This window comes from Lates calcarifer, linkage group LG13 (genome assembly GCF_001640805.2).
Source record: "Lates calcarifer isolate ASB-BC8 linkage group LG13, TLL_Latcal_v3, whole genome shotgun sequence".
NCBI lineage: Eukaryota > Metazoa > Chordata > Actinopteri > Centropomidae > Lates > Lates calcarifer.
The window spans coordinates 17,292,827-17,305,258 of record NC_066845.1 but is presented as its reverse complement, the minus strand read 5'-3'; the positions used below and the strand labels follow the sequence as shown (position 1 = coordinate 17,305,258).

The following is a 12,432-nucleotide window of genomic DNA, read 5'->3' as shown; positions in this document are numbered from 1 at the left end:
AGATTTCAAGAGAAATATTCGATAATTTTACTTCTTTGGTCTTGAAAACAGCTACTTAAATGAAATCATCTGCAAAGTTGAGAGTAAATATCTCATTGGTGAAATGATGCAGTAAGGAGCCCCAACTAGATAAAGCTTGGAAGGGGTCACAAGCCAAAAAGGTTTGAAATCTTTAACAATGTATTGTATTGCATCTTATGTAAAATCTTAACCTGAAACGTAGCTGTCAGATAAGTACACTGTTTCCTGTTGTAGTGTGGTAGCATGTGTATATTTTAAATGCATGTAGGTAGAGAACTAAATGTACCACACTCTTTTCTACTGAGTGCTGTCTAAGGGCAAAGGAAACTGTGTTGGACCTTAGAAGCAATTCAAACCTAAGAAACTGAGATCTCCTTGGTTTATTGTCAGCTGTGAGGAGGCTGGAAAAACCTGTAATATAAATGAAAGGAGGGAAGCTGTTGTGATTGATTTCAGATTCTATACAGCATGAAGTTATAAACATGTCTACAATATGGAGATTGTTTCCATGGAGATGTTACTGAGCATCCAGCTGAAGCTGGCAGTTGCAGTACTGCTCTCCTTGCATGGGTGAACATCACTTCAAATAGTCATTGCTCCTGAGACTTGCAGGGAGAGCGATATCCCGAACCTCGCTATCTGACAGGAAGGAACAGGCCATTAACAATCCAGATTAGCAAGACCAGCACCCATCACACAACTCCTATAAACATCTCATAAACTCCTCCCTGCAGACAGCCTCCCCAGATAATGTCTCTTTAGCTGGTGCATCAGCATGAGCTAAAGGGGCATCATTTTCCCACACCTACACTAATTGTATTTGAAATACATAAATCACCACTTTCATGCCAGTTTGTTAGATGTTTTAAGCTTGAAAGGGTCATTTTTCACACTATCAGCAGCTTCCAAATGACTCTCTGTGTGAGCGGCGAGTTTCCAGTGAAGGCACAGAGAGTAGTCTGTTTTCATGCTGACAGAAACACACTTAGGAGATGGAGAAGATGCCTTTCTAAAATAATCAATGACACACACACACACAAAAACCACAGGAGTTAGGACTGGACTTTTTACTCATCTTTATTTTTGTTCAGTCATCAACAGTTTGTTCATAAAAAATCATCATTATAAATCTCTTGAGGCATTGTTTGTATAAAGTTTCTTTGATCCTTGTTAGGAATTGTGTGCTGTACAAAAAAGTTGATCCCTTGCAATTTAAAATCTAAAAATAAAACTAAAATACTGACAACTTAATTATGTATTCAATTTGATCATTTTCATAACAGCTTACATGCATAGATATAGCACTCTGAAGGTACATAAACTCATTTAAACAGTGCACATTAGAGCAGTGTGCTGAAATTAGACCCAAATTACTCTGCATACAAATAAACCATCTCTGTACACACTGGGTGTGCAAAAACAATAGAAACATAAAAATTCAAGGAACAATAATTTAAATTTCAATAATGAACTGTTAAAAAAGAAAATGTACCGACACCTGAAATATAAAACTAAAGTGAACTTCAAATGCATTTATACTTGTACCATACAGCGATTAGCGTTCTTTAAAGGACCAGTTTGGAAATTTTAGGAGATGTGCCTCTCTACTTCCTTGCCCAGAGTTGTGTAGACTGATGCCTACCTAATGTCTGTATAGTAAATATGTATCTGAAGGTGACATAAAGACTAGCATAAAGACTGGAAATGGGGAAACAGTTAACCTGTGTCTGTAGACAAAACCCACCTCCCAGTACTAATAAAGCTCACTAATTAACATGTCACATTTTGTTCGTTTAATGAGTACAAAAACCAAGGTGTAAAAACTCTAAGTTGTGGCTTTAGGGGGACACACTGAGAACTATTTCTAGCCATGCTAGCTGTTTTCAGTTTTTAAGCTAAGCTAGCCTGCTGCTGGCTCCAGCTATGTATTTATCATTCAGACATGAGAGTGGTATCTATTTACATACCCAACCCTCGGCAAGAAAGCAAATCAGGGTATTTCTCAAAATGTCTAACTATTCCTTTAACAAGAAATCTACTTCCACAGAACATCAAGGTCAATGTGATGCAGTTTGGAAGCACCAGTTACAGTATTCAGTTCATCATAAACATCCAAAGAAAAGTATAATCTGTACCACATTAAATAACGTCATCCAGTGTTTCTGAAACATTGTGGTATAGACAAATTGGGTTTGATCATAACATTAATCAACACCACCATCAAACATAAAATAACTACATTTCCAAAAATCAGTTACATTCTGTACATTGTATTCCCTGCTCTTGATCAAGTCATGTGTCTAATGCAGCTTTTTTCCTGTTCAAATATGGAATGCCGGTAAACAGCAAGGGGGGAAAATAAATCATCCAGTGTCACTCCAACACATAAAAACAAAAGTATTACATTGCAACATTGGTCATTCCTTTTCCCTGCGAGAGATAAAAAATATACCATTATGTTTTCTTCAAAAATAAAAGCATCACTGTTTAATTACCTCTTAAAAAGCACACAGAATACAAGGCTGTAGTGAACTTGTGCACCCAAAATCATTGTTGCGTTTTGCACAGTAGTACACTATTATGACAATAACCCCACACATATCCTTCCTTGCGGCTTAAAAACAAACCTGCTAAAACTCAAGCAGAACAAAGGAGTGCTTGGGATTATTACCGACTTGCATCAGAAAGAACTTTTCTCTGGCTGAAAATCTTGCATACATCCCACGTAGATGGTCCTGCATCTGTACCCTACTGCGAAATTTCCCCAATGCCACAAATGAAACTGCGCTTTCATCACAGCCGAATCAGAGAATTAGTGAAACTTTTAAGGCCCGTGCGTAGGTGTAGCCTTACTGGGGGGTGTGCTCGTACGAGGGAAACATCGACTTCCGCGTTTTCGGAGGCGGCGGAGGAGGCTTGCTCTCAATTTTCACTGGCAGCGGAGGAGTGAACTGTGAGGAAAAGAGAAAAGAGAGTTTGAGTTAGGGCTTCAAATAAAAATAAAAAACAGAATATTTTAACGTTTACATGCCATTAAATATGCATTAGTGTGGGGCTGCTATTTTCTGCAAGCAGATGTACCTCTGAAGAGAACCTGGGGTTGTCAATCTCGTGCGGGTGTTTCTTCGGAGGCATGGGTGGAGGAGTCCCTGGGGTGTCAATGGTATTGGCATCATTGTCACTGAGAAGCGACGAATAACCTACCAGAGGAGAGAGGAAATAAAAGCTTTTCAGACCGCATGCATCTGTGTGTGTGTGTGTGTGTGACCTGATTAGGGCTACAGACCAGAATGTGCTTACACAAAGTAAGCAGGCATGATATTCCTCCTTTTCTGTGTGCAAGGCATATTTTTAAAAGAAAATAAAATGATGGCATGCAGTGCAGTGTTTGTCACAAAGGTAGATGTTTTGTTTTTTTTGCTACATACTGGAACTGCGTGGTGTATGCGGCGTGTGTGGAGAAGCAGGTAGTGGGCTGAGAGGGTTAGACAGGCTGAGCTGGGATGAAACACCCTGAAACAGGGAGAGGGTAAGCCGTCTGTCTCCTAATTGTAAACTCTTGGGCCTCTGCTGCTTCTCTGGAGGCGTCTGGAATAAAAGTGCAAAACAAAAAAATATAGGCTTCCATGTAAAACAGTCCAGCATAATGGAGCTATCCCCACTTCACAACTGAATAACAGAAACTTAGTACTAGGAAGAAATGCTCTCCAAGACTTGTAAACAGCTTATGTAATCACCTGTGTGAAACAATGAATGTTTTATATAGAAATGAGAATAGATGAACATACATATAAAAATAGCTCCTGCACATAAGGTTTTACCTCATCTGTGTCTGACTGCCTCTCTAGCAAGACCTGCGACTTGCTCACGCTCCACTCCTTCCTGTTCTTCCTAGCAATCCTGTTGTCCTCCTCTGAGCGGGACAGAATGGAGGCCCTGCGATCGCTGGGACGGGACAACAAGGAACTGCTTGTGAATCATCAGAGGTGGAGACAGAGAAGTAGAGAGATGTACAAATCAGAAAGACAAACAGTGATTTGAGCAAAGACAAAATCATTGTTTGAAATGAGCAGTCTCTACAGTGGAGGCAACACGGGAACACAAATTCAAAAGCAGACAGGAGGGGAAAAGGTAAAAAGAGGAAGCAGGGAGCGGGTGCAGGGACTGACTCTTGGGAGGAAATGCAGGAGGGTCCGTCTGAGGATGCCGAGCCACTGGAGAGGCCTGAGGAGGCGTTGGAGAGGGTTGAGACAGTGGACATGCGACGCAGGGTGGAGGACAGGATGTAGGGCATCACCACCGAGCCCACGCGAGTCTTCTTCTTCTCAGCGAGAGAGCAGGGCTGGGACACACAAATGGGATTAAGTATCATCGGGGAATCTTGGCAGGGGAGGAGCACAATGACAGGCAAAACACGGGTCACACTGGGCTGGCTAAAGGAAGATTTATGGTCCAGCGCTAATATAATGTACACTCTGCCTTGAATGAGAAGCGTTTGATAGGAAGGCAAGAGGGCCAATAGCTTAAGTTGGCACCCTCTTACATTAAATTGAGTTTGCAGTTGGCAACGCACCAAGGTTATGACGCCATAATGCTTCTCCACTTTTTCCCGAAGGTCTTGGAAGCAAGTCACCAGACGGTTGTGTAAGGGCTTCAGCTGCTCCGTTGTCTTTTCCCCATGGATGCGAATCCCATCTGCCAAGAGTGGGATCTGGAGGGGAGGACGGGCACTTAAGTGTTACAAAATGTCTTCTGCTTTGAGGTCAGTGTCAATGACAATGACGGTCGAAGGATTTACCTGCAGGGCGATGAGGTGTTTAAGGACTTCGATGCGCTCGTGGTCCTCTGGGTGCTCTTGGATGTAGGTGTCTGTGAAGAATGCCTACAGAGGATGAAAACAGGATGAAAGCTGGCCAGCTTTTTAAACACACTCGGTTAAAATATGGTCGCAAGCCAACAATGAGCAGGCTTTCACAGCATGACAAAGAGGCCACAGTGGTTCCCTTATGAATAAAACTTTGTAGCTCATAACAGGCCTGAGGCCAGCTAGAAGTCCTGTTGATGAAAAAAGGATTTACAAATTCATATTAATGTCTGCAGTTGTATGATTTATCTGTTATTAGTGTCGTCTGACAATGTTTGATAGCAGTAGATTCTTTTCCAAATCAATTACTTTAGAACCAACTGTGCACACAACCTGAATCTGGTTTAGCAAATAGCTAAAATAATAAAAAAAACTAATACAGTGAAGTCTGCAGACAGTGGGACAGTGATGCAGTTTTTGTGATTGATGACCATGATGTGTCTCTGAATGTGACACGTAAGGTGGGACAGAGTTGTTGTTGTCTGTCTTTTTTGCATTTGTTTGCTCAAAGCAGACTCAATAACATGACCTGATTAAATAATGCTGACCATTTTTCAGCAGAATGCACAAATAGACAAATAAGTCAGTCATATTAAAGGAATAAGTCAGACCTTCTCATAGTTGGAAAAGCCGCCCATGACAGCTGGGTCAACAATGCCGCTGAGCATCATAGACAGTGGGTTGATGGACAGTGAGCGATCACAGGCTTGCTGCTGCACAAGGTTACTCAGCTTCTCATTGGCCATCTCCATTGTTTCTATGGCGTTCTCCAAAGGACTGATCTCCTCCTGCCCATCAGCAGAATTACATGTGAATTAGAGGAATGTTTAAAGTGAAAGGAAAAACAAGAACTATACAGTCGGAGCATCAAGGCTGCTTCTTACCACTGAGACAGATTTAACTTCAAACCATTTCAGAATCCCTGGGAAGCGATAGGCGGTAATATAAGTTGTTCTCTCAATCCACATGGTCTGTGGGGCAGAATAAATATCAATAGAATAATAAAGGCTGACATTTTAATGTCTTTATTAATCTTCAGAGTGAGGTATGTGCAAACACAGGGTTGTTTATGCTTTTTTTTTTAATTTATGGTTGGGTGCTTACACATATGAGCCGAGCGCTTCAAAGTAAATTTAAAAAGTGCTCACTGCAAATTCATTGTCTGGGTCCTTTTCACCTTTCCTGAAGGGCCTGGAATACTGGAACTGGTCCACTTCATTGGTTCTGTAATAGCTGCAAGAGAACAGGGAAGGACAGCCATGACTTAGTGGTTTGACCAGAGAACTATAAATCCCAAGGTATTCACGAGAAAATAAATCAGCCTTTAAGTGTTCTGTTACGCACTTTAATATCTGCTCTGGAACCCCCTTGTCTTTAAACTGGTGCGGCACAGTGAGAACAGGTTTGACAGTAAAGCACTGGATGTCTGTGAAGTTCAGCTAAGGATAAGACCAGGAATAATGTGGAGGAGCAGATAAAGACCAGTTGTACTGAATCAGACGTTTTTTTTTTATCTGTAACTGTCAAACGGGGCTAATAGTCTACAGTCATGTTAGCAGCTTGGTGAGGCTGTACTTAGGCACAGTGATGCTTTGAGCTAAAAGTTATTATCAGCATGCTCACAATGTCAATGCTAACCTGCTAATGTTAAGCAGATGTACTGTGTTGGCATGCTAATATTTGATAACTAGCAATAAACACAAAATGCAGCTATGGCTGATGGGAATGCCATTAGGTCATAAACCAAAGTACCGGATGAATTAAACATTACCATCCCTACAGCCATGCCTCTAACATGACTGAATAGCTTTGGTGTGACTTTTGGTTTAAGGATACGCTGTCCGGGGGAAGTGCTGATGTTGTCTCCAGGGGGCGCTGTGCTAGTCATCCGGACCGCGTTTGGGAACTGAGAGAGCAGCTTTAAGCTGAAGTCCTCAAGCCACTCGTACTCCTTTCCTCGATAGATGAACATCTTGTTCTGCAGCACAACATTTCAGTGTGTAACACAACAAATGAAACTGAGTCAAAAGCCTGAATTATGACTGACCTTATTTTCCATAATATATGAGAGGTGTGCTTGTGCAACGCCTTGGCAGGATTGTATTCATTCTAACATTCTATGGTGTCATCAAAAAGCCAATAACCTTTATCAGAATTATGGCGCATTGACGTGAGAAATGTTTCAAAAAGCCAACTCATTGCATAAGCACAGGCACATGAGGGTTTCTCTAAGTCTCTATCTATTGAAATAGGTAATCATTTTCTTACCCTGAGGAAAGAAGGGAATCCAAGGCCATAATATCCTACAGCAAAATACTCTGGCTGTGGCCGCATCGCATGCATTATGTTTTCATAGAACTGGGCTTGTTTTTTCTGTGACAGAGGACAAAAAATTGGTAAGGTTGCAGCACATATACAGTTTGTTGTAATTAGTCTGTTAGTGGTTACAAAATGAAATTTTCTATATAAATTAATTCCAGTAACATCAAAAGAAAAAAAGGAAACCATGGTTACTCTCATTTTCTTTTGTGTAATTTTCAGAGAAGATTATTGGAGCACACATACCAAATGACTAACAGAGAGAGACTTTATAAATAGGTTCTTCATAATACATTCAAACTCCCCAGCATCAGCAGGCACTATCAGGGTAGAAATGAGTTGGGTAAACAGGCTAACACACACTCCTGTCCTCTCCCCTTCCTTGTGTTGTTCTGTCAAATAATTGCACTAACAATTCCTATCCACTGTTACTCATCCGACTAATTTCAATAGTATTAACGAGGCATTTACAATAAAACCATCTGCACTGAAGTTGTTTTCATATCCGTTTATGAAGATGCAGGTATTTTAATGTTTTAGAGTGACAGTGTTTTGTTTGTGCTGCTGAATTGCAAAGCACACATCCTCTTACCAGCAGCTGGCTGAGCTCCATGAAGTCAAACATGTGGATCTCGTGCATCTTGGCCAACTGTTTGCCAAGCTCAATGGCCTTCTCCCACATCTGAGAAGACATGTACATCGCTCAGTTAAAAGGGGACATTAAACATGAACATAAAATACACAGGAGCACAGGCTAAACTTTGCCATCTGGCTCCCATGGCTGTCCTCTGCGAACCCCCCCCACCTCACGGTTTCAAGGGAAAACTGTTGGTATGTCGCAGCCAGCTGAGGTATCTAAATACTTGCACAACCGAGAAACCTGAGGTTAGTGTGTGAGCTTTAGTAAGTTCCTGTGTCACAATGTTAACACAGAGGGCACATTTTGTGTAAATTCTTTGTGTAAAAGAACATCATCTGCACTTTTGACACCAGCTCACAGGCAGAGCAGTGAATACTCACCTTGCCCTTGTCCAAGTAACATATGATCTCCTGGAAAAGCCTCTCTTTAAGCTCCTGTTGGGTCCACACATGCTCCCCATCTCGAGGTATCAGATGTGGTGCACAGGGTTTGTCAGACCACTGTGGAAGCAAATGAATGAGTCAATAAATCAACACTCAGGTGAACATTTAGCATGGTGATATCAGCAAAGGTTAAACAGCTCAAACATAAAAAATTGATCTTGTTTAGGCTGAAAAAAAGAAGACTTGGATGTGTCAGAGACCTCCAGTAACTCAGCATGTAGTATCAGAGTGTAGGCTGCCTCTGTGTAGTTCTCGCAGTCCAGGTGCAAATCTCGCAGCTTGTACAAGTACCTGGTTACACGAGCACATCAGTTAGATACAGTTCGCAATTTGGTCCAAGAACCACGCGATCAAAATTTCTGTCACTCACCGGATGTAAATGTCCTCCCTCTTCTTCTCTTTGTAGAAATTCTGCAAGAAAAAAAAAAAACATAAAAACTGCACATTTCTGAAAACATTTTCTCTCAAGCAGTTTGCACAGGTAATTACTTTATATACATGTACAAACAGTGTTAACCCTTTGGCTAATACATGCACAGACCATACCAGCACATTGACAGTGCAGCTCATGCGGTGCTCCGGGCTTTCATCATGTGTGATGGTGCGGTACGCCAGGAGATTCTCCAGCAGGCTGCTCAGCAGCAGAGCCAGCTCCTCTCCTGACTGTGACAGGTATCTGTGGCGTCTGCAGTGCTCCAGCAACCTGCACATACAAACAAATGTCCTTCACAGACTAGTCTTAAGCTGTAAATGGCTATTTCCAGTTTATCAGTTTGCCAAAGCCTGCCTTTCTCCCTGACACGCACATTAAAATCTGTTTCTCGTCTGGGATCATACATTCTGTCCTCAAGAGCTTTCTATTGATTAGAGGTTTCTTACTATTCTAACAGACCATCTTGTCCTTCTGGCTCCTTAAGGACTTTTCAAAAACACAATCAAAGAACCCTTTGTTGTATTTTAGAAGCAATCCTATGCGAATTCCCCATTACACAGAGTTGAAGGATTTTTGATAGGTGTGTTGTACTACTTAAACAACTCTCAATAAAAGAAATATTTTTCTGTTTGATCTGCTCCTCTGCCTTACGTTTTCTCCAGCAGGACTTTGTACTGCTCATCCCCTTGGCCTCCTTCTACCTCTTGATCCAATTTTGTTATCAGTTCGTTCTCAAACTGCAAAGATAAGAGGGGAATTAAAAAAACACACCACTGTACACATCACAAATGTCATATTTAGCCAGGAGCGGCTTCAGTCAAATTCAAACAGAAAACACCAAAGTCCTGAACTTCTGAGATAGCTTTTTACCGTTTCAAATGTTCGTCCGGGGCTGAAGTTGTGCTCGCACTGCATCATGTCGAAGAAGATGGGGATGGTAGCTTTTCTCAGTTCTGGCTGAGGCACCAGTGTGACCTGCAGAATGGGCCCGACCATGGCTGGGATGAACTTCATTTTGTGGGGGCCTGAGGGACAACAAAACATTATCACACAGAAATATCATAGTATGATTTGAGAAGGCAATAAGCTGCATCTTCATCTCTCAACAAACAGAGGCCAAATCTAATAATGTAGTAAACAAAACAACAACACACTGTGAAACTGGACAATAAAAAATATTGTCTTGTTATTCCCCCTGCATTACTGGCAGGTTCTGAATAAACAGCTCCACAAACTCTATGATAATAGCAGCATTATCAGATGGTGCACAGAAACTCACCGAGATTGTACCACATATCTCTCATCTTAAATCCTATAGTCTTCCTCATGTCTCCGTATCTGTGACAAATTAAAAATCAAAGAACTCTCAAATTAAGTTTTCACCATTTAAATAATCTTTTTGATGAATTGTAAATGATCTTACTTGTTCAGAATCTTATTTCGTTTTTCTTGGGAGAAAGATTCCAGCTGCAGTGTCTTGTGGGTAAGGAACGCCACGGTCAAATGAAAGTAGTTATTCCACAGCTGCGAGGGGAGAAGGGTTTTCAAATATTAATGCCATAATTACCTTCTCATAACACTAGCTTTTGATTCTGTGTTTAATAAAAAATGTAACCTCTACCAAGAAGGAGGAGGGCGAGACACACCTGTAGTTCGAAATGCGCCTGGTCCAGGAAATACATGTTTAGGACGTCCGAGTACTGGTTGATGGCCCTCAGGAAGACCTGCATCTGCACCAGATTCATGATCATCCAGTCAGCGGGGAAGACGTTTCCCATGAGGTCCTTAAACATGATGAATGTCTCCATGAGGAAGTCCTGAGGGCAGAGTAGAAGCTTTACTGCAAGAGCACGCACACTGTTGCTTTAAGGAAATGCAGTAAGTAATATCTGAAAGACCTGTACTTAAAACTAACTAAGCAAATCCACAGCAGTGCTGCTACATGTCAGGCACGCGTGATGCTCCCCACAGCTTAATGGAGGCCCAGTGACATCCTCATCATGTCAGTCCAATCCATTGCATGAAATGTCTATAATCAATATTCCCTTAAGCAGCAGTAAGTGGCCTGGGTGGTTTAATGCCTGTTATTGATGAGATGTTTCAGGACAAGATGTAGCCAACAGGGGAGGAACAGGGACACTTACAATGATATCCTGTCTTGTCTTGAAGGTGCTGATGTAGTGGGCGTAATGCATGTCATCCATTTGCTTCAGGATGGCCGTCATGCAGGCAAGATAGTGGCCCTGCCGCAGAGAAGTCCACTATTACTTATTTCACAGTAAAATATCCTTAAAAAACCTGCTTTCCCAGCACATTTTTTATATTTGTGTTACTGGCATATTACTATATTTAGCTGTTGTTGATGTCAGTATTATTAAAATTAAAATAGGTGCTGAGGATGTAGTCGTCAAGGACGTATTTCAGCTGTACATTGCACTGTGTCTTACAATAAGAGGGGAGGATCTGTCCATGCTGATGACAGTGCGATTAACCCTGCGAAGAAGCCGCTCCATTATCAGCTGCACGTGTCCTCTGGTTGGACCCTGCAAAGACAGAATAGCCTCAGGTACAATCACCAACTCAGATGTAGCCGCACAGACATGCTACACAGTGCTGTCAGCATTAAAGGGCTGATTCACCCAAATTACAAAAAACCTATTTCCCTCAGTTATTTTTAGTGCTGGCTGTATTTGCTAACATTTTCTCCACTACTCCACTACTATGTAAATGAAGGTAATTTCTTTGGAATTGCTCACAGTAGTGAAAAAAGCAGCAGCTTTAATAATTTTAATAATTTTCTAATTTGGTAGGATTTTATGTTTTTCCTTGTCCTAAATTATGAGTAACTAGATATCTTTGGTCTTTGCACTGTTGGTCAGACAAAAAAAATTGATGTCACCTGTCACCTCAGGTTTTAGGAAATTGTGACAGACATTTTTCACTATTTTCTGATGTTTTTAAGAACAGGACAGGACAAAATTAATCAGCAGTTAAATCAATTTTACTCATGTCTGTGGTTTGTCTGTGAAATGATGTTGAATGATGCAGAAATTTCTTTTCGTCCATTGTATCTAGGTGGTGGCAGAAATCTCAGACGCAGATATCTCAAAATCTGGGTAAATAAAACTAAAACTATCTAAATGAATAGACAGTCCGTCAGTTTTAAACCACTAATCTGGGTATAGGTCACAGTGGCAACAGGCTATGCACGGTAGCCCAGATGTTCCTCTCCTTAGCTACGTACTCCAGCTCCTCCAGGGAGACCCCAAAACACTAACAGGCCAGATGGGATATGAAATCCCTTCAGAGCGCTCTAGGTCTGCCCTGGGGCTTCCTTCCAGTTGGACGTGCCTGGAAAACCTCTAAAGGCAAGCCCCAATCAACTCAACTGGCTCCTTTCGACGCAAACAGCAGCAGTTTTGCCACAAGGTCCCCGTGGATGTCTGAGCTCTATCTCTAAAAATGCCACCTTGCACAGGAAAGTCATTTGGCTGATTATATCCACAAGCTCATTCTGACTAAATGTTTTTGTTTCTGTAATTTGAGCGTAATGACCCTTTGGACTCCTCACCACATCCTTGCGGTCCAGGTTGTCCAAGACTGTGCTGAGCAGTTGGACACAGGCCTCATAGTCAGGTTTGCTGGAGTGGTCGTCCAGCTGCCCACTCAGCTGGTCAGTAACAAGTGGCAGAAGCACATCTCGACAATCTGC

General features: G+C 41.7%; 1 protein-coding gene across 3 annotated transcripts in view; it reads right to left on the bottom strand.

Moving 5' to 3' along the window:
* Window positions 1-1,080: 1,080 nt before the first annotated feature.
* The window catches only part of dock5 (dedicator of cytokinesis 5), a 29,883-nt gene continuing 18,531 nt past the window's right edge, over window positions 1,081-12,432 (bottom strand). Inside the window, exons 26-51 of one of the 3 annotated variants that reach the window (XM_051075110.1) lie at window positions 12,292-12,428; window positions 11,168-11,263; window positions 10,865-10,963; window positions 10,367-10,537; window positions 10,144-10,244; window positions 10,000-10,058; window positions 9,591-9,745; window positions 9,372-9,457; window positions 8,834-8,990; window positions 8,658-8,698; window positions 8,488-8,578; window positions 8,225-8,344; window positions 7,797-7,886; window positions 7,154-7,258; window positions 6,722-6,863; window positions 6,230-6,311; window positions 6,034-6,118; window positions 5,770-5,856; window positions 5,497-5,673; window positions 4,820-4,903; window positions 4,595-4,732; window positions 4,191-4,363; window positions 3,843-3,990; window positions 3,450-3,609; window positions 3,103-3,221; window positions 1,081-2,972 (exon numbers count right to left, since the gene is read on the bottom strand). In XM_051075110.1, coding sequence (XP_050931067.1) covers window positions 2,871-2,972; window positions 3,103-3,221; window positions 3,450-3,609; window positions 3,843-3,990; window positions 4,191-4,363; window positions 4,595-4,732; window positions 4,820-4,903; window positions 5,497-5,673; window positions 5,770-5,856; window positions 6,034-6,118; window positions 6,230-6,311; window positions 6,722-6,863; window positions 7,154-7,258; window positions 7,797-7,886; window positions 8,225-8,344; window positions 8,488-8,578; window positions 8,658-8,698; window positions 8,834-8,990; window positions 9,372-9,457; window positions 9,591-9,745; window positions 10,000-10,058; window positions 10,144-10,244; window positions 10,367-10,537; window positions 10,865-10,963; window positions 11,168-11,263; window positions 12,292-12,428 — 3,005 coding nt within the window. In that variant the 3' untranslated portion in view covers window positions 1,081-2,870. The remainder of the gene's footprint in view (window positions 2,973-3,102; window positions 3,222-3,449; window positions 3,610-3,842; window positions 3,991-4,190; window positions 4,364-4,594; window positions 4,733-4,819; window positions 4,904-5,496; window positions 5,674-5,769; window positions 5,857-6,033; window positions 6,119-6,229; window positions 6,312-6,721; window positions 6,864-7,153; window positions 7,259-7,796; window positions 7,887-8,224; window positions 8,345-8,487; window positions 8,579-8,657; window positions 8,699-8,833; window positions 8,991-9,371; window positions 9,458-9,590; window positions 9,746-9,999; window positions 10,059-10,143; window positions 10,245-10,366; window positions 10,538-10,864; window positions 10,964-11,167; window positions 11,264-12,291; window positions 12,429-12,432) is intronic. The other 2 variants (XM_018669369.2, XM_018669368.2) reach the window with 2 other exon arrangements.